The sequence below is a fragment of the Mobula birostris genome, chromosome 32 (genome assembly GCF_030028105.1).
Source record: "Mobula birostris isolate sMobBir1 chromosome 32, sMobBir1.hap1, whole genome shotgun sequence".
Taxonomy (NCBI): Eukaryota; Metazoa; Chordata; class Chondrichthyes; order Myliobatiformes; family Myliobatidae; genus Mobula; species Mobula birostris.
Genome location: NC_092401.1, coordinates 21,394,595 through 21,416,941, shown reverse-complemented (window position 1 = coordinate 21,416,941; position 22,347 = coordinate 21,394,595). Strand labels below are relative to the sequence as shown.

General features: G+C 41.4%; 1 protein-coding gene across 7 annotated transcripts in view; it reads left to right on the top strand.

The window, feature by feature from the left end:
• brd4 (bromodomain containing 4) overlaps positions 1–22,347 on the top strand; it is a 176,369-nt gene that overhangs the window by 48,915 nt on the left and 105,107 nt on the right. For 4 of the 7 annotated variants that reach the window (XM_072248423.1, XM_072248425.1, XM_072248419.1 and 1 more), the window contains exon 2: positions 16,705–17,020. In XM_072248423.1, coding sequence (XP_072104524.1) covers positions 16,739–17,020 — 282 coding nt within the window. In that variant the 5' untranslated portion in view covers positions 16,705–16,738. Of the gene's footprint in view, positions 1–395; positions 480–16,704; positions 17,021–22,347 lie in introns of all 7 variants that reach the window. The other 3 variants (XM_072248421.1, XM_072248422.1, XM_072248420.1) reach the window with 1 other exon arrangement.

Below are 22,347 nucleotides of genomic sequence, written 5' to 3'. Positions count from 1 at the left end.
TTCGGAAGGGGCCATCTCACAGGATTGAGCTAATGGTCAAAATCCTTTCACTTGTCTTTTAAACAATTGCATGCTTTTTAGATTGATTATAATTTATCTTAAAAAATGGAAAGAGTTCACACATTTAAGCATGCCCCTCACTTAATTTTCAGAAATTTGTAGTTGGATACTCGTAAATTTGTTGGTGGTTATTATTTGCTTGAGAGGTTAGTTTATTGTAACTAGATGACATGCTTATTGGAAAACATTAAAATTTCATATTCCTGTTTCAGTAGACAACTCGAGAGGCTAAATACCCTATTCTTGGTCTTCTGTTCCATCGGTGGATAGATTAATCACTAATATTGTACTCTTATGAAACTTAATTTTAAAAACAAGGCCCTCCTGTATTTCAGCCAGCAATAGAAAGCCCCGTGATGTCATCTGGTGATCAAAAGTCAACTAACGATCTCTCCAAAGCAGCTAATGTCTGCTGCCAGGTAAGTGGGACAGTGTCGACTTGAAATTTTTTTTCCAACTTTATAGATGAAGTGATAGTGATTTTTTTTCATGTTCAGGGCTACTTGGTTAGTATTTCTGTCAGCTTTGAACTATTGGAATATGTGCTTTCCTTTGACACTACTGAGCTCGAAATTCAAAGAAAGTTGCTAAATGATTTTCTGAAGATATTCTACAAAATAAACTAATAAACCACCTAATTTTTCCCAAGTTTGTGCCTGTCTGATGATAGCTTTCATCACCTGACAGTCACCTTTCCTTGCTGTTAATCTAAGCCAGTACACGTCAGTGACCCAAAGATTCCAAGTTTCATTTTGATCTCTGTTATGTAATTGAAGTGATCTATGATTACAGGTCCTATGTCATGGATGCTCCTTATTAGGATGGAGGTTGTCATACTGATAGTCTTGGACCTTTTGTCAGCTCTTTGTGAATTTTTTTGAATTTCAGTTCTTTGAAGTCCCTGAGGATTGATGAACACTGCTTTGCTTTGAATTTTAGCACGACTCCTTATAACATCAAAAGATTTTATCTCTTCTCTAGCCCTGGTTACCTAAATGATTGGAAGCTCAGCGATTTCCTTTCAAATGATATGAGAGAAATCTGACTATTCTCCACTTTCTACACCTGAAAGTGTAAAGAGCTGAAATACAACAACTCTGGTGAAAGCTTCAGTTCCCTCCAAAATATCCTTCCTGTTATCTGTGCTCCACAATTGATAGGCCTTGTTCCTCTTTTATCAGTCTGACAGAACGGGCCAAACTGTTAATCTTCACTTTGGTCTTGCATTTTATCATCCAATACTTTAATGTTGCAATGGCCCTACAAACATGTGCTCCTCTCCTCTGCCATAAAATTACTAGCATGTACGTTTTGGTTGTTTTGTTGCAGATTGCATTTTAGCAAGTATGTGCAATGTGTTACTGCATTGAATAGTTAAGAGAAATAGCACTTGTGACTTTGCAAATTGAAAGTGAACAGGAACTATTGATTGGTGGGAGTGATGCAAGGTGGCAAGACCCGAGTGCAGTGAAATTACTGGTGTACCTATTTTGAGCTGAATAATTTTTCTTGGAAATTAGTAATCAGATCCTTTTTGGCTTTGGTTTCTATTTTTGCCTCAGATATTGTGATATTTTAACCATCTGTTATTAATCTGCCAAAAATGATAAAACAGAGCTGAGAATTTCTAACATTAGCAATTAATATTTATTTATAGGCTCTGGAAGAATAAGGCTGGAATTTGTTCACATTGCTCATTTTGAAAAGTTATGAGACTTTTTTCTCAGAATTCTCCAATATCAGTAAAAAGCATTTTTTAATTTCACATTTAATCTCATTTTTATTTCTGGGAATTATTTGGAAAACATTTGTTTTTTTTCTAGTTAATGCACTGGGAGGGAAATTACAATTAGGTATTTGAAATAGACAATGAGAAAATGTGTTTATAGCCCAACGATGTCTTGGAAAGGAAACCACCATAAAGCTCTGATAGTCTGATGCACGTGGATCTTTGGTGTCAGCCTGCCAGATTTTCTGGGGTACTGTATGCTATTTCTGTTAATACCAAACTGCAAATTTAATTCATATTAAAATGCTTTGCCTTATAAAAATATTCCAGCGAGCTATGTGAATTTAATTGAACCAGGTAAGCTTAACTGGGACCCCAGCAAGTGGGAAGGCAGTTCAGCAAAAGTCAACTGGATACTGAACCCGGACTAGCAAATTATCTGAGTTTTACTGAACTACTTTGACATTCAGATGGTGTGAAGCTTGCGTGGCAAGGTAGGATAATTTGGGAGTTTGTGTTAAATTTCTGAGATTCACTTAATAGCAAAATTCAGCAAAAGTCTGAAATACGTTCTCAGAAATGTGTCAGAAGCAAGATGTAATTACAAAAATGTATGTATTTTGCTTTGTAAGTGGAAAAAACAAATTGCACTAACAAAAGTGCAACATTTTACAATAGCAGCTGTAAGATTGAGGTTCTATTCTTGCCATCTATAAGGAGTTTACGTTCTCCATATGACTGCAGAAGTTTCCTCTGGGTCCTCCTGTTTCCTCCTCCTTTCCAGAGAGGAATGGTTAGAGCTAGTGAGTTGTGGGCTGCCCAGTGCAATCCTTGCTGATTTGATTTGACACAAGTGACATATTTCACTGTATATTTCGATGTGCATGTGACAAATAAAGCTAATCTTAATGTAATTTCTAAAATCCACTTTTGCAAAATTTTGATACAACTTGTCCTTCCTGGTTTCTGTAAGGTTAGTACAGCCGTTAACACTTCTCCTTTAACTCCAGGAACTTGTTTGATCTTAACCCTAGGTGGAGATTGCACATTCAAGAGAAGTTTTGTTAGGCAAATGGATGAGAGGGGTATGGAGTGATACGGTCTGGATGTGGTTTGAAGAGACTAGGCAGGAAAACAGGTCAGCCGGACTAATAGATCTGTGCTGTACTGCTCCATAACCATAACTCCACTCTCCCCATGATCAAGTGAGTGCCCAAAGGATGTTCACACTTTTTGTAAACTGTGCTGGTATATTGGCTGTAGTAAATTACCCATTCTGTAGTGAAGTGGCAACAGTCAAGAGAAGATAATGGGTACTGTGGAAATGCTCTGCTGGGAAAGTTGTATGCTTTTTGCGTTAAGGAAGCATGTGCAATGGCATCGGCGGGAGTGGTTCCGTGTTGACAGCTAGGAAGTTTAGGAAATGAAAGTCAAGATTATTGATGTTGGAAATAGGAAATAAGAGCAAAATGCTGGAAAACGTTAAACTGCATCTGTCAAATGTTTCAGGTCCTGGATCTAGAAGTAGGTGCTGAATAGAACATTCTGACTCTTTTTGAGTGGACGGTTATCTGATGGGTGGCTGACCTCACGTAGCCCTTGGCACCAACATGGTTGAGGTGAAATATGTTTTGTGGGATGTCTGAGGTGTTCTAATTACTGCCCCATGTTGAATTTAAAACAATAAGACATAGAGGAATTAGGATTAATACATTTGGCCTATCTTGTGGTAGTCAAGGTTTGTATTGTGCTTAATTTCACGTATTGGAGATACCAGTGACAACTGGTGAAATGTATATTTACTCTTAATTGCAAATACATTACTCACAGCTTGCATTATATGCTAACCATTTAGACATAAGGTAATTGGTTCCCATGATTACCAGCTTTCTTGGAGTCCTAGACTGGATTCTGTTTCTTGTGTCCAATGTTTGGTGAGGAGTTAAATCCTAATTTCCAGATTCAATTTCCTTATTGGAGGAGAACAGAAAGATGGTACCATGTTGATAATCCTAGTCTGACCCCTTTTGTCTGTGCTTGTCCTGTTGTAGTTGAACTGGTAAACAACTATCAGTTTCATTTTCCACATCCTAGTTATTAGCACTGAGCCATTTGGTTGCAGAGGACTGCGGAATTGAATGTTTCTGATATTGCAAGGACCTATTTTCCTATATGGGATAGGCCTATTTTCTTGCCTTTTTATTTAGTACTATAGTTCATCTACCTGCTCTATGTGCCAATGGAGATGTCTTGGAGTAAATCCATTTTTCTTTTCTGACTGCAACCTGATGGCCACTTTCCAGTTTGCTTATGCTGTATTTTATTACGCTATTGAAACCCTGGGTCGTAGTTAAGTTAACTTAATGCTCCAGGGCTGCTGCATAGCGAGTGGTGAGTGTTACTTTAGGTATTGTAGATCTCATGTAGATCTTATTTCAGTACAAATTGTTTTTCCCTACCCCAGAGTTTTGCCACTGAATTTTCAAAATCTGATTTGGAATCCTGTGATCCATCAATACCGAAGAAGCACTCCTTGAAGTTGCTATGAATATTCTTGCTTATACAGGTTGAGGACCTTTTATCTGAAATTCCAAAATTTGAAAACCTCCGAAATCTGGAATTTTTGAGCGCTGACAGAACATTACAAATGGGATATTCCACATGGTTCTGGGAAGATTCCCAGTTGATGCTGTGGTCTCTGTATACCACACAGTTCTGAGAACTGCTCATAAAACAAGCAAAGATCTATCGTGAAAACTGAAAATTGAAGGTGATTCAGCAGGCTGATTGCAGAACAGGCATAACATTAAATTTTTGAAGGATTTTAGTGATAAAGCATCATGAAGCAGTAGAGGAATTCATTATTTGCCAAGATCATCACCGATAGAAAATTTAACACTGAACGACTGCATGAGTACATGTGTGATCGCTTACCAAATTCAGAGTTGTGTATGATGGTGATGTCAAACAGCCACTGACTGTTCATTTGGATGGCCGAGGTAGTGAAAGCTATTAAAAAATATTATATAAAGCTACCTTCAGAGTATATGTTTAAGCTTTATGATTTTGTGTTAGATCGGGTCCCATCCCCAAGTCATCCAGATGTAAGAATTCCAAAATGCGCAAAAAATGCAAAACTCTTCTGGCCCTAAGCATTTTGGATAAGGGGGTGCTCAACCTGTTCTAACGTTATTAGAAGACATCACTGATCGTTAGTGAACCTTGTAACACTATTTTAAGGCTCTGTGCATGATATATTCTGTTTTAATCCTTTGCCAACCTCAGTCTTTGATATCTGGGCATTGTATACACCGGATAGCTGCTCAGTGGTGAAATTTGAGATTGAAAACCTAACGGCCCTTTGAGTCTGGGATTTCATGGAACCGGCTGTCTCCCACCCCCTCTTTGTTCGACTACATAACTTTCCAAGCTTGTAGATTTCTCAATGGTTAAAAAAAACTATAGCTGCCACTGAACACTGGCAGCACAGCATAAAGCCCAATTTATACTTCTGCATCAAATGTACGCCGTAGGTACCGCGTACCCTACACTGTAGGGTGATGTGCACCTTGCCAAAAGTTAACTCATGCATCACAGCGACGCAGGCCACGACAACGGTGATTGGTCTGCTTGGTAGCATCGCATTTCCTCCTACGCATTTCTGGTTACTTTTCTCCGCCATGTCTGTACACTGATGCGAAATAAATGGTTGGAGACGATGAACCAAATCGTCAAATCTACCTGCCGATATCCGAAAATATTTGAAATGCATTTCCTTGTCCATGTCTCTCACGAAGAAACTCAACACAGTTGCATAGAAACCCCACCACCAATTAGCGTTTTGGTGGTGTATTGCAGAGCGGTGCAGACACAACTACGCATGCTCGCTATGGCGTAGCCCCTACTCACAAGTATAAATCAACCTTTAGTGCTAGGTTCCTGCTGCAGGCTGCTTCAGAGGAATATGTGCTTGTTAGACTAGAGGACTAAACACACTGTGGAATGGTGCTAAATAGCACACCAATCAGTATAACAAAGGAACAGGAAGAAGCTGTTCATAAACACACGAGATTGTGCAGATGCTGGAAATGCAAAGCAACGCACACAAAAGCTTAGCAGGGTAAGCAGCATCAATGGAAATAAATAAACAGTTGAAATTTCAGGCCAAGGCTTGTCTTCATTACTGGACAGGAAGGGGGAAGATGCGAGAAATGAAGACAACTTTGCGGGAAGGATATGTGGCTGTAGTAGAGAGCCTGAGTGAGTACATGGTCGATGAGTTGGAGAGCAGCAGAGATCACAAAGGGAGAGCAGTGAGGGATAGTCCCATCAAAGAGAAGATTTTAAACTTCTTCATGATAGGCATCCTTCGAAGAGACTTCACAGTGGAGCAGCAAATCATACATGAGAAGTTCTGCAGATGCTGGAATTCGAAAGCAACACTCAAAATGTTGGAAGAACACATCCATGCAAATGAATAAACTGTTGAAGTTTTGGACTGAGGCCCTTCTTCAGGAATGGGGAAGAAGGAAGAAGCTTTTTTCCTACTCCCCCCCCCCGCCCCCCTTGACATTCATCAAGAACATGGCTGAATCATAAGTGCAGCACAGTGGTGTAACATGCCTTCCTATCAAGGAAACATACTAGCCCTGTCAAACCACTTAGGAGTTTTATATACAAACGAGAGGAAATCTGCAGATGTACAAGCAACACACTCACTCACTCACTTCTGGTGGAAATCGGCAGACCAGGCAGCATCAATAGAAAAGAGTACAGTCAACGTTTCAGGCTGAGGCCCTTCAGCAGGACTGGAGAAAAAGATGAGTAGATTTAAAAGGTGGAGGGAGAAACACAAGGTGATAGCTGAAACCGGGATGGGTGAAGTAAAGTGCTGGGAAGTTGATTGGTGAAAGGATGGCTGGAGATGGAAAAATCTAATAGAGGACAGAAGGCCATGGAAGAAAGAAAAGGGGGATGGACTAACAGATGGAGGTGATGGGCAGGCAAGGAGATAAAGTGAGAGGGGGGAATGGTGAAAAGGGATGGGCATTAATGCTACACCTGCCCCTACACCACCTCCCTCATTATCATTCAGTGCCCCAAACATCCTTCCAGGTGAGGCGACACTTCACCTGTGAGTCTGTTGGGGTCATGTACTGTGTCCGGAACCCTGGTGTGGCTTCCTGTATATTGGTGAGACTCGACGTAGATTAGGAGACTGCTTTGCTGAGGATCTACGTTCTGTCTGCCAGAAGAAGCAGTATCTCTCAGTGGCCACCTGTTTTAATTCCATTTCCCATTCTGATATGTCAATCCATGGCTTCCTCTTCTGTTGTGATGAGGCCACACTTAGGTGGGAGGAACAACACCTTATATTCCACCTGGGTAGCCTCCAACCTGATGGCACGAACACTAATTACTTGAACTTCTGATTATCCCCCTCATCCCCTTTTCCCTCTCTCACCTTATCTCTTTGTCTGCCCATTGCCTCTCTCTGGTACTCTTTCCCCTTTTCCTTCTTCCATGGCCTTCTGTACTCTCCTATTAGATTCCCCCTTCTCCAACCCTGTAGCTCTTTTACTAATCAACTTCCCACTTCCCAGCTCTTTACTTCACCCCTCTCCCTTCCTGGTTTTACTGATCACCCTCTCCTTGCCCCACCTTTTAAGTCTACTCCTCATCTTTCTCATACAGGTGATGTCGGAATTGAACTGTAATAGCGGCATGCTAACCGCTATTCTGCTTTGTATCATTCAGTGAGAATTCGTATCAGTCTTCTGAAACCTGAATAATAGGTATTCAGTGGCTTTTGAAATAGCATCCAAAGAATCAGTCAGTAATTTTTTTATACATTTCGAAGGCAAATTTTTTTTTGTGTATGACAGTAATTGTATACAGTGCACCAGGTGCAGTCTCATGAAGGGCTATATGATTACAGTAAGAGTTTTTGCTCCTGTAATCAATTCCTCACGATGAAGACTATCATTGTTGGCATCATTGGCAAGGCCAGCTTTTACTGCACATTCCAAATTGTCCTTGTGAACTGTTGTTTTGAATTGTTTCCTGTGCCTTTGGTGTAAAGGTATGCCTGAGTATTGGTTAGGTTTTGCTGCTTGACAGGCAGTCTCATATGCTGAGAAGCTCCTGATGGAATTCAGTATTGCACAATCATCACTTAACCTGCTCATTTCTGAAACTAAAGCAAGATCATTGATGAATTGTCCAAAGGTTCAGTGAGGAGATTCTGCAGTGAAGTCTTGGATCTGGGATGATCAGTAACAATCATCTACTGTTGATGTCCAAGGCCCCGAGCATGTCCAGCAAGGTCTGATAAACCTCTCGGGTAGGGGATCACCCTGAAGATGATGGGTGGTGGTCCTTGACTTCTCAACTCCAAGCATGCCCAGTAACTCGTGGATGAGCCTGCTCTGGAATTCCCATCCCTGATCACTATCAATCTGCCTGGGGAGGTCATAATAAATAAAATAGTTCTCCCACAACACTTAGGCCATCGTGAACACCCTTTGGTCCTTGGTAGGGAAAGCCTGTGCATATCTGGTGTAGTGATCCATGATGACTAAAACATTTGCCGTGTTGCTGGCATCAGATTCTATTGACAGGAAATCCATACACACCAGGTCCAGGGGCCTTGCCCTCTGCAAATGGGACAAGGGAACTGCCTGCATAGTCAGTGTCTTCTGCCGTATGCAGCGAATGCACAACTTCCAGTGTCCTTTGACCTCCGGCTTCATTTGGGGCCAGTAAAACTGGTTCTGAGCAATCCATAGGTCTTTTCAACCCCCAAATATCCAGAATCATGAAGTGACTTCAACGCAATCCTCCGATACTTCTCCGGCAAAACCAGCTGGGAACACCAAGGTCAGTCCGGAGGTGACGTGACTCTGTATAGGATCTGGTTCCTCAACTCCAGCCGTGGCCACTCTCTCAGTAATGGAAGCACCGTGGCGTGTTCTGTCTTCTCCACCTGAGACATGTCTCCCTTTACAACCACTGACCAAATGGTACTGATGCCTGGGTCATCTTGCTGAGGCCGCTGCCACTTCCCCAGAACTCAATTCTGGCAACTGATTTGTCTTCAGAGCAGTCAGGTTACGGTAAACTTGTGGAATGGCACCATCAGAGGCTGCTTGTTCTTGCCCCTGTTTTCCGTCTGCCTTCACTGTGATGGCAAACTGACCACATAGCCTTCACCCCCAGAGCAGGAAAGCTGTCCCCCTCTTCGTCCCTGTCCAGCCGCTCATACCCACGTCGGGACAAAGCATCAGCATCAATGTTCCTGCTTCCCCGCTGGTACTTCAGGCTAAAATCATAGGGAGACAATGCTGCCAACCACTGATTGCCTGTGGCATCCAATTTTGATGAGGTCAGGATATGTTCGGGGATTGGCATCTGTCCTCACTTCAAATTTTCAACCAATCTCTGTCGCTTTGTGTCATCAGAGCACTGCCTCTCATCTAGCAACTGAGAGGTCTGCTCTGCCCAAGTCTCATACTCCTCTTCCCGGGTGGGCGTAATTCCAGAGAATAGGCGGAGCCTACCATAGCAGGGACTTCCCCATTTATTCGCCAGAGAGATAAGGGCGGATACTAACTCAGTACCACGAAATAATGAACAGTACACCTTATGCAATTAAATGATTTAGCTTTATAATTAATTTGACTAGAGGGTTAGTAAAGAAAAAAAAAAGGGCCCATTTTAATGAACGAGTCTAATGTGCACGTTGGAGCTCACAACTTTCCCGTCCGTTTGATCTCCATTGGTTCCCCCTGGGCATCATTGACTCCCGACCCCATTCCATGTCCACTCAGTCCTGCAGTCCACAACAACCTTTCCATTCTGGCCTCTTCTCTCTCCATCTTCTGCTGAACAAAAGCCCCCGAATCCCTCACTCTCAGGCACACAAGAAGGAAGACCACGCCCCTCATTGAACGCTGCACATTCCAAAGCCCCCATTATCTCTAGTCAGAACCCAAACACACTGCTGCTACAGAGAAACCATTACATTAGCACTGAAACCTTTGCCAGGGCTTTACACTAACTATTGGAGTATTTTCCTCAATACCCATTGACTGAGAGCTGCTTTGTGTTGTAATCAGTCAAATGTTGCCTTAATGTTAAGAACATTTATTCCCAACTTCATCTCCTGGAATTTGGTCCTTTGACCCATGTTAAAGTGTGGACCTGATTGACCTGGGGAGTAACTGTTCATTATTGAGCAAGTTATCAATGAGTAAGTGATAGTTCATAATTTGAAAGGTTAATAAACACAGTTGGACAGCCAGTATCTCTGGAATGAGCAAAGGTCTGTGACCTTTCATAACTGTAAAGGAGAAACACTAGTTGGTTTACAGTAGGAGAAAAGATGGGAGAGGGCTATGCAGAACGGAAGGAATGTCTGCAGTAGGTTATCAAAATGGCTTACTGGGCCATGTGAAACTGTTTTGTTTAATGAGTTAACGGTAAGGTGGTGGGACCTGCCCTGCCCAGCACTCTAGCCTTAAAGAAGTAGGATAAGAAAAACCTGAGAATTATATTTAAAGAGTGAAAATGTTTTTTTTTGTGTGGATAGATGAGGTAGATGGTAATAGGCCAAACTGCATTTACCTTTTTATGAGTATGGCATAGTTGAATAATTTAGTTGGCTGCCATTGTTGTAACTGTACTGAAACAGCTTGTCTAGCATTACATTAGTTCCACAGTGCAATATGGCAACAGAGTCATAGAACACTGCAGCATAGAAACAGGCCCTTCTGCTCATACAGTCTGTACCGAACCATTAATCTACCTGATCCGATGGACTTGCACCCAGACCATAGCTCTCCATACTCTACTGTACCATATTAATGTGGAATTAATTGAATTGGCTGAAGACTGGCTTCTGTGATCTTAAAGCTAGATCGTTGATTTGGCATTTCTCATTGTAAATTATTATAAATGCTTCAGCCTTCAGCACCTCTATATTACAGCCTACTATCGTTGAGGATGAGTGTGTTCTCAGAGCTGTTTTTCCCTATGAGTTTAATTCAGAATCAGGCTTATTATCACCGGCATGTGACATGAAATTTGTTAACTTAGTAGCAGTAGTTCAATGCAATACATAATATAGAAGGAAAAAAATAATAAAGTAAATCAATTACAGTATGCGTATATTGAATAGATTAAAAATGGTGCAAAAAACAAATAATATATATTTAAAAAGTGAGATGGTGTCCAAAGGTTCAATGTCCATTTAGGAATCAGATGGCAGAGGGGAAGAAGCTGTTTCTGAATCACTGGGTGTGTGCCTTCAGGTTTCTGTACCTCCGACCTGATTGTAACAGTGAGAAAAGGGCATGCCTTGGGTGCTGGAGGCCCTTAATAATGGACGCTGCCTTTCGAAGACACCACTCCTTGCAGATGTCCTTGGGTACCTTGTAAGCTAATACCCAAGATGGAGCCGACTAAATTGACAACCCTCTGCAGCTTCTTTCGTCCTGTGCAGTAGCTCCCCCATACCAGACAATGAGAATGCTCTCCACGGTACATCTATAGAAGTTTTTTTTTAGTGCATCTGTTGACGTACCAAATCTCTTCAAACTCCTAATGAAGTATAGGCACTGTCTTGCCTTTTTTATAACTACATGTTGGGACCAGGCTAGATCCTCAGAGATCTTTTCACCGAGCAACTTGAAACTGCTCACTCTGTCCACTTCTCTCTGAGGATTGGTATCTGTTCCTTCGTCTTACCTTTCCTGAAGTCCACAATCAGCTCTTTCGTCTTACTGACGTTGTGCCATGTTGTTGCTACAACACCACTCCACTAGCTGACATTTTTCACTGCTGTACGCCCTCTCATCAACACCTGAGACTTTACCATCAGCAAATTTATACATGGTATTTGAGCTATGCGTAGTCACACAGTCATAGGTATAGAGAGGAGAACAGAGGGCTAAGCACACACCCCTGAGGTGCACCAGTGTTGATCGGCAGTGAGGAGGAGATGTTAACACCGATCCACACAGATTTTAGTTAGGAAGTTGAGAATCCAGTTGCAGAGGGAGGTGGTACGGAGGCCCAGGTTCTGCAACTTCTCAGTCAAGATTGTGCATCTTGACACAGGTGTTTGTGTTGTCCAGGTGGACAACCATGTGAAGAGCCATTGACCTTTTGTGGTGATCAGGTAAGTTCCAATGGGTCCAGGTCCTTGCTGAGGGAGGAGTTCAGTATAGCCTGAGCAACCTCTCAAAGCATTTCATCACTGTAGATGTGAGTGCTACCAGGCAATCGAAATTTAATGCTGCTCACATCACACCACTCACGATTACACGTGGCAGCATAACAGAGCATTGGTCCTGGCAGTGTTGCAGTTTCACTAGTTCAGTACCTAATTTTCAGGTATGTCTTATCTTGTTTTGTATTTGGCATTTCCTTCTGTGCTGCAGTTTGAAACTGGTTGATGTCCTGTCTTGATAGTGAGGGAAATACAGGGCTTGAAGTTACAGATAGTTTCAGTACCTATTGCAGTTTTCAGGAGTTGCCCTAATAAACATGGCTTGCTGCGGCGTGTAATTTTTCTTGGATACTTATTAAGCCTATTGATAAATTCTATGCATCTTCAATATTACTATCAAGACTCTGCTGTTTCAGAATTAAAAATATGAAAAACTGTTCTTCGGAATTTACTTCTCCTAAAGTCGAAGTCAGCCATGCTGGATCTCTGCCAGGTAATTTGTTAGGAGCAGCTTATTTGACAGAAGTTGCATTGAGTATAACTGGGGGAGGATATCCATGACAAACTATCCTTAACTGTACAGACGTGTATAATGAGTTTGTCCGCAAATGTTGTCTTTCCTTTCTATTATTTGATAGAATCTTGGTCCTTTGGAAGGATTTGTTAGTAAATCGGGTAGCTATTTGGAAGATTTGCTGTAGCGTGTACTTACTATTGTACCAAAGTATAAAGTTTTGTTTAATATACATTGCTTTTGATAAAATATTAAGAGCAACTCAGTGGCACACTACCACAGAGCAGAAGAGAGCAAGCCATTCATCCAGGAATCAACCCAATGAACTTTTACTGTTCTGCCCGTGTTGTGATGATATCCTTTCTTAAATCAATTATATAAACTCCTTTGTACGTTGTAAGCTGTACAGCAGGGATAATATTTCTCCATTTGCAAACACCTTACATAGAACAGTACAGCATAGGAACAGGCCTTGGGGTCTGTGATGTCTGTGCCAACCACGATGCCAATTTAAACTAGTCCCATCTGTTTGTATGCTGTCTATATATATCTCTCTATATATGGGCCAGCTGCAGGCTACTTGTAACAATCTTTTGCATGGTGGAAACTAATCTCAGGACCATTAATCCAAACATATATTAGGCGCGAGAATGGGCTCCTTGGCCCCTCAAAGCTGCTTTGCATTTTGATTGTGGTTGATGTGATTGTAACCTCAAATCCAGAGCCCATCTTTTTACAGTAACCTTTCACACACTTACCAAAATTTGATTTGCCTCTTGTTCTGAATTTGCAGTTTTATTGCTGTTGAAAATTAGTGAAAAGTAAACTTGGATTCATTCAAAAACAGTGGACAAGCACTGGCATCTTGACCACTTTTGCTTAAACTCATGGCCTCCTTCCTGTTTTCCGAGTTCTCACCTTAGAGTTTGTCCTTGTTAGTCCTGGAGTTTCTCTGTGAGTTCAGCGGTTGTACTTTCTTCAGGATCTGATATGGTGTTAAATCCTTTTCCTATGGGTCATCTTCACCCAATTGTTCTATCCTCTGAGGCAGTGCCACATTATGCTGGCTAATTTCATTCATCTTTGTTTTTGTTACAGCTAGGCTATTGGTTGCTGCAATGCCACCTTTCTATTTTAGTTTTGTAGCATCCAGTTATTGGTACTGAGTCATAGAATATGGAATTGGTTCACATAGTATGGAATTGATGGCTCATAACGGGTTTTAGAAGGACCCCACACTCTTCCCCCACCCTCAGTACTTCCATGGGTCTCATGAGCAAGCATCTTCACTAAGTAGGAGGCTGAAGAAAGCTGGACTTTGCACAACCATACTCACATCATATGACAGATGCACAGTAGAGAGCATCGTAACAAGTTTCATCACTGGTTATTATAAAAACTGCACTGTGGCAGATAGGAAGGCTCTACAATGGTGGTCAAAACTGCCCAACACATCACTGGCACCAGCCTACCCGCCATAAAGGAGATAGGTACAGAAAAGGGCTAGTAACGTCGTGAAGGATCCCACCCACTCTGCTGATGGACCATTTGTCTCACTCAGCCATGGAGGATGCTACGTAACATCCATGCCAGGACCACCAGACTTAAAAACAATTACTTTCCCCAAGTAGTGAGGCTGCTCATCACCTCCCCCCACTAACTCCAACACCACTTCCTTTATTTTCTGTCAGTCACCTCAGGTACAGCATATCATCACTTTATAGACATACAGTCACTCTAAATACACAAGTTATCAGGTATTTGGATTTATTGTGTTTATTATTATTATTATTTTCTTTATCTTTGTGCTGCATCATATCTGGATTTTGTTTATCATTTGAATATTTGTGCACAGGAATGATATTAAACAATTTTGTCTTCTATCACTGAGGTACTATAGTTACAGTCAATTCTTCTACGAAATTTTGGATGGCTTGAGGACCTCGTCCTTTTTTTTAAAAACTGGATTGTGCTTGCTGATGTGTACCACCACAACTGGTTACCTCTGGGATCTCTGTCTTTTGATGTGAGAGTCAGGAAGGGAATATACTGTCCTGGTGTCTCATTTATGGCTGCAAGCATACTCAGTTGAATCACCTACCATTACTGTTTCCTCCCCTCCTGTCTTATGGTGCCATGAACTTGGTGGCTGCTGCTGTCATCTGTTCTCACCCAATGGTATCCAAAGCAGTAATTCTGTTGGAAAAGAGGATCAGCAGAGGGAATCTTTTCTGTATTTTACTCCTGCTTTGTCACCCTTTTTAGCCTGAGGTGTGACAACATCCCTAAATATACTATATAAACACCTTAGCACCTTGAATCCCTCTGCATCTCTAGCTCTGTAAATTAGTTTGCGAACATTGGCAATTGGGTCTACGTCCTTGTTAAATGGCTGTTATGAGCAGTGGAAATATCCCTGATTTCTGGGCTTTCCTACCATGACTTTCCCCTCAAATTAAAATTAAATTGAATTTGGGACTACTCTTTTACTCTGAACACTTCACCCGTGCAAAGACCTTGTCTTGGTTTAACTGACAATCTGCTGAACTAGAAATATTCACCTGTTTCTTACTTGTTGCCTTTTGCACCCCTCATCACTTGCTGAGTCATGACCTCAGTTCCACCTTTGCTGTTGTGTTGGAACCCTCAACTGCTGCAGTTCTGTTCTTTGCTGAAAGTTCCTCTTAATGCTTGTTAATGTTGTTTCAAAGTGTCTTAGGAAGTGTGACTTTGTTAAAGGTGTTTTGTAAATGCAAATTATAATCATGGCAGAGTTAAGCTGAATTCAGTCTCTCTTCTCTGTGCCCCCCCCCCCCCACCTTGACTGTTTTACTTGGCAGCTCAAGGAGAATCAGAACTGTTCCTTGATGGTTCACAGGTTCATATTTTTTAAACACAGCATGTATCCATATCCAACTCTGATATTTGTATTTCTCCATGTAGCCATGAAACAAAGAACAAGGAGGTCAATCAGAGGTAAACATCAAACACTACCCCCCTCCCATCTGTTCAAAAAACTGACAGCATCCTGATCATCAACATCCCCTTCCCCCCCAACCCCCTTTACCCCCCCCCACAAAAAACAGAACAGAAGCATCAACCCTCAGACACCTTCCCCTCACTCAATAAAATGTAGAAGGAACAGGCAATTTAAAAAACACAGAATACAAAAAGCATAAGTCCAGAATCCATAAGCGCAATAGTCTAATCCAGAAACATAGAACCATGAACGCCTTTCTGTGTTAGGGGACTTTTTTTTTGCTTTGTTTTTGTGTTGGACTTTTGGACTAAATGATCAAAGCATAAATTAGTGGAAGAAAAATAAATATAGTTAATGATATTGGAAATCCATGTCACAGGAGTAATGCTTATTCGTATTATTTTGTGGAATAATTCTTTTAATGAAACCATTCATTAGGAATTTTTGCTTTGATTTATAAGACAACTTAATTGCTACTGCTGAGTTGAATGTGCTGTTCAGTAGTTTGGCTATTTGGGAAATGACAGAGAAATTAATTCCAGATCAATTAACATAACTTGCATGTTAACAAATTTGAGTGCTTAACTTCATAAAGACTCATCTTAAATTTAGGATTGTAATTTCTAACCTTAAATACAATCAGATATATGTTATAATTAAGGTGATCAAGGTAGCTTCTGTAATTATCTAATGCCAGCACCTTCAAGTTTGAGTTCCAACAACAACTTGGAAAAGGAGGTAACAGTTTTATGCCTAGTGTTAGTACTTCACAATCACGGAAGAAGTCTAAATCCATTTTCTGAATGTCATTCTTGGCAATCATGAATTGATTGCACAAAGAAATTCTTAGTTAATCTTGCTAGTTTGATGACTTACGATGTTATTGCACCAATAATTAACTGTAAGCACAATGTTTGCAGTCTTTTTACCAAGGACTGACTATGTGAAAGTGAACGGGAGCATGACACTTGAGTGGCTCCCTGACATTTTACATGGGTGAAACCTATGAACATTTTTCTAGGGAATGTAGTTATGGAATAAATGTTCCGTGACTTGTTTTTAAGGAAGTTAATGCATAAATATCACATCAAACTTAACATGGCGTACCTTAAAAAAAATTGCATTGGAACTGAAATATGCAAGCCACATTGTGGAGTTTTAAGTTCCTAACTGCATTATTCTTGTTACAGGCTGCCAGGTGAGGTCTACAATGGGATCAATGGTATGTCGAGTGAGAGTGGCCCTGGGAAGAGACTAAGAAAACCGCCGGCAATGGGGGATGGCTTAGAAAACACACAGATGTCTTCAACACAGTCACAAGCTCAACCCCAACAAAGTAATGTTATTGGTAATCCTCCCCCTCCTGAAACCTCCAATCCCAATCGATCCAAACGACTGACGAACCAACTTCAGTTTCTGTCAAAAGTGCTCCTGAAGACAATATGGAAGCACCAATTTGCTTGGCCTTTCCAACAGCCTGTGGATGCTGCAAAACTAAACCTACCTGTAAGTTGACTTTTCCTTTCCAATGAGCCTAGTTTTAATTTCAGCAGTAGATATGCTAGAAATAGTAATGTTAGCAGAGAAAGTTATTAATTACTGGTTTTTTTGGGATCATATTCCATTTTTATACTTGCATTTTCTCTTTCTTCAGATTTTACTCTGATCATTTGAAATATTCTCTCTGCCTTTAAGCTCCTCACCTCCCCAGTGTCTGGTTTGCTGGGAAGGATTTTTCTATGGGGACTTGTATCTGCAATTTTCTATGTTGCTGCTGTTGTTGGATAACAGTAACTACATAATGCTAGGCACTGTATTACAAGGAGGAAGTGATTGCCTATTTGGTTTGCAGCATGTCAGTATGGTTCACAATTTAACTTCTGACTGTACAATTGTAATAGTTGAATGTGATTGCAGTCTGCCTCTTTGTTTTTCTTATTTGGACTTCCCTGCATCCTTTTCTATTTTATTCAGCTTTTGTAAATACCCCAAACTATTTAGTTTACAATCTTGATAAAACTTTTGGTTATTTCTAATAACTTGTATGAAACCCACTTGTGTTATTAATTCACATCCGGTTGAATTCTGCGTGCGTTCATATTTACAAAGTTAAAATGTTTACACTTGTTTACAGAGGCATTGAGCATTATTTTCTTCCTGTTGCCTTTTACTACTAAAATTATTTTTTTCTGCTTGTTTTCTCTAATTGCTTTATATCAGAACCCTGGTTGTCAGTTGTGCAAAGATGCTTGTTCCAGCCTGTTGTAATTGGGGTCACAGCAGAACAGATTGTTATTCCTTTGGGTATCCTTTTCCTTTGGGTATCCTTTTAATCAAGCATCATTTTTCAGTTAAGATAGTGAAACAAAAATTTCTGAGGTAGCTTATAGTAACTTGGGAGGATGAATTGTTTTTGAAAATGTGATTGGTGGCCAGGCAATATTTCTGGAGAGGGAAACAGATGGTTATAGCTTTCCAGCATATGTTTTTGAAAAAATTTTTGAAATTAACTGGCATTGGAAGTATGCTATTTTTCATGTGCTTGAGAAATACTTCAGAGATATGAGTTACATGCAAAATGCTGGGTGAACCCAGCAAGTCAGGCAGCATCTATGGAAAGGGATGGAGACAAAATTTTGGCCTGAGATCCTTCATAAAGACTGGAAAGGAAGGGGAAGAAGCCAGAATAGGTAGGTATGGTGGGGGGGGGGGTGGAGGGGGAGAGGAGAGTAGAAGCTAAAGATGATAGGTGAAGCTAGATGAGGGGTTTAATAGATATCTTTATAGATATGAAATGTCTAACTTCTTTGAATCTTTTATATGAACTGGGAGAATATGCTGTAAGTACCCAGTAGGTTGGGGGGAAAGAAATAGTAAATGTTTCAAGTTACTGACCTTGCAGAACTAGAAGAAAGTTAAAAATGCTTTGAAGGAAGAGGACATAGGAAACCTCAGGGATGATTTGTTGAAGCAGTTAAAGGGCAAAGGATGCAAGAGTGTTGGTACATGTCCAGAAGCAAGCCCTCAAGAAAGAAATGAACATAAGAAGCAGAATATTTGAAGCAACAAGAGAAATGCTGCATTTGCTAGATTCGTTTGTTATTCGAAATTGTTGAAGTTAGATGTTGAATCTGGACAGCTCTCCTTTCGTTTACCTGAAAGGACTGCTAGAGTTTGCATTGAATTTCATTGGAACACTCCAGGAGGCCAAGTGTAGGATATTTGGGAGCTTGGCTCATGAAATATACAAGAAAATAGGAGCAGGAGAGCACGATTGGGTCTTCTGAGCCCACCCTGTTTCATATGATCATGTTGTCTTCTAACAACACACATAAAAGTTGCTGGTGAACGCAGCAGGCCAGGCAGCATCTCTAGGAAGAGGTGCAGTCGACGTTTCAGGCCGAGACCCTTTGTCAGGACTAACTGAAGGAAGCAACCTTCAGTTAGTCCTGACGAAGGGTCTCGGCCTGAAACGTCGACTGCACCTCTTCCTAGAGATGCTGCCTGGCCTGCTGCGTTCACCAGCAACTTTTATGTGTGTTGCTTGAATTTCCAGCATCTGCAGAATTCCTGTTGTATGCTGTCTTCTAAGCTATTTCTCCATACCCCTATATTCTTCAAGCTATCGAATGTTTATGCACTTCTACTTTAAATACTTCCGTTAACCTTCCATGCCCTGCTGGGGCGGAACTCCAAAAATTCACCACTTCTGAGAAGTAATCTAGGTTATGCTTGGAGATTACTGATCTTCTCCAAGGTGTGTGTGTGTGTATATATATATATATATATAAAATACATTTGTGCTCCCCATTGTAAATGATGAACAGTGAATGCAATGTGCAAATTTCAAGTATCAGTTGATTGCTTTTTCACCTGGAAAATTGTCTGAGGCTCTGATTGGTAGCGGAGAAGAGGTAAGAATTGGTTATTGCATGTACATTAGGTGCAGTGGAAGGTGGGTGTATACTAGTAGAAATGAGTAAACCCCAATGGAAAAGCTGAAAAAGAAACAACAACTTGGAATCTCGCTGGAAATACAGAAGAAACTTTGAAAGTTTTCTTGTGAATTTTAGTACATCTGGCACAGTGTTTTTTATTTGGATTTTTAAAAAAATAAAATTTTCTTTTATGACTATTTGCATAAGTGGTTGTTTGTGTGTTACAAGAGACTTAAATTTATTAAGAAGGCTAGCCAGCGGCAATAGCTGTAAGCAGAGAGCACTATGCGGCATGCAGCATGCACTAATTAAAGCAGTACTATACTACTGCACTAGAGGCTACACACACACACACACACACACACACACACACACACACACCCGTGAGCAAATACTCCCACCCTTGTACGCAGAGGGGTGAGGCAGGGGTGTGTGCTAGTGCCAGTGCTCTCTAACATCTTCCTCTTGTGTGTTACTAAGCTTCTCCACAACGAGACTGAAGACAGCAGCGGTGTGGCAGTGGACCTCAGATTAGATGGCAACCTCTTTGATATTGGGAGGCTTCACGCAACCACCAAACTCAGTTGAGAGCGGGTCCTGGAGCTGCAGTATGCAGACAACTGTGCTCTGTGACCCATACTCCGGAGGATCTTCAGACTGTCGTTGCTGTGGCGGTGAGAGCGTACAGCAGGATGGGGCTGACTGTCAATACCACCAAGACAGAAGTGCTTTGCCAATGGAGCACCAGTGTCCTACCCACTCTACCTGCCTTCACTGTTGGTGATGAAAAGCTGTCAGTAGTGCCATCTTTCAAATACCTGGGGAGCATTCTCTCTGAGGATAGCGGCATTGACAATGACATCCGGAGCCGCATTAAACAGGCATCGGCTGCCTTTGGGAGACTTCGGCGCAGAGTCTTTCAGAACAGGAGCCTTCGTCCCTCCACAAAGGTCACCGTATACCAAGCGGTCTGTGTCACCACCCTCCTTTATAGCTGTGAAGCTTGGGTAACCTGCAGCCATCACATCAAGTCCTTGGAGCATTTCCACATAAGCTGCCTCCATCACATCCCGGGAGTTACCTGGCGTGAGCGGGTGCCTCACACTGAAATACTTGTAAAGACCAACTGTAGGAATATTGAGGCCATGATCACCCAGCGTCAGCTGCAGTGGCTGGGGCACATGATAAGGATGCCCCCATGTCGGCAACCCCACAGAGTGTTATACGGCCAGCTACATCATGGTCGACGCTCAGCTGGAAGGCCGAAGAAGCGCTATAAGGATCAGATGAAGAATGCTTTAAGGAAGTGCAAGGTCAGACCCGAGGACCTGGAGGATGTTGCTGCTGACCGTACCACTTGGCGACAGCTGTGTAGGGACGGGGCTCGTATTCTGGAGATGGAAAGAACAACCATGATGGAGATGGACAGCAGAAGAGAGCCAGGAGAAATGCAGCCATGGTTGCCACCACTACCACCACCTGTACAGATACATGTCCCACCTGCAATAGAGCTTGTGGGTCCAGGATAGGATTGTATAGTCATCAAAGATCTCACCTTTAAAGGAGTGGACGTCATCATCGGATTTCAATGGACAACCGAAGAAGTAATGAATTTACTTAGAATTTTACAATCCAGGATTGTAATTTTACACCAGCTAGGAACCTAGTTGAATTTGTTAAAAGGAAAGGGGGATTTGTAAGGATTTTTATTTTTAATTAGATCTTTTAAATTCCTTGATAATCAGGATTTACTTTTTTATCACTGCAGTTAATTGTTTTTAAATACCGTTGATATGATGGGCAGTGTTCATAAAACAAGGTCCATTAAACAAAGGAATTAAATGACCAAAGCTAGTATAGTGGTGCTGCATTAGTGCAGCTGTCTCATGGCTTCAGTGATCTGTGTTTAATTGTAACCTTTATCAGTGTAAATTTTACATTCTTGTTACCACCTGAGTGTCATGGGCGCGCCAGTTTCCAGGTACATCTCAAAGACTCTAAATTGCTAGTATTGATAGCGGGTGAAAGAATCGATTGGGAAATAGGAATATAGAAACATAGAAAACCTACAGGCCCTTCGGCTCACAAAGCTGTGCCGAACATGTCCTTACCTTAGAACTACCTAGACTTACCCATAGCCCTCCATTTTTCTGAGCTCCATGTACCCATCCAGGAGTCTCTTCAAAGACCCTATTGTTTCCGCCTCCACCACTGCCGCCGGCAGCCCATTCCACGCACTCACCACTCTGTGTTTTTGGGGAAAAAAAATGCTTACCCCTGATATCTCCTCTATACCTACTTCGAAATACCTTAAAACTATGCCCTCTCACGCTAGCCTTTTCAGCCCTGGGAAAAAGCCTCTGGCTATCCACGCAATCAAATTGTGTGAATGGGTCTGTATGATTGAATACATTTCATGGAAATGGGAGAATTCTGAGAACTGGCAAAGGCTCTTGGTAAAAATGAGTGCCTTCCAGGTTGTAAGGGAATATGAAAGTATTGCAATGGAGTCTGATCCCTGACTGTCCAAGTTTACGGCAATCAAATGAGAGCAATATTATCAGCTATTAAATTAAAGCCATGTTTTCAAAAGTTTTTATTTTAGTATTAAAGCCTGTATCTGACTGCAGCAGGTTTCTGATATTCAGGCATTGGCTTTTACTTGGGGACCAATTATAATATGAAGTAGCATCGGTGAGAGTAATATCATTTTTTATTTGTTTAGTTGATTTTTATGATTGACTTGATGTCATCAGTAGTTGTGCCACAGGGTAGTACTGTACTGTAGCTTCACAACTTATGTAACTAACCTGAAGGTATAACTTCATGGTTGTTGAATTTGCTGATGACACAAAAAGTAGGTAGGAAAGTTGATGTAAAGAGGACACAAATCCC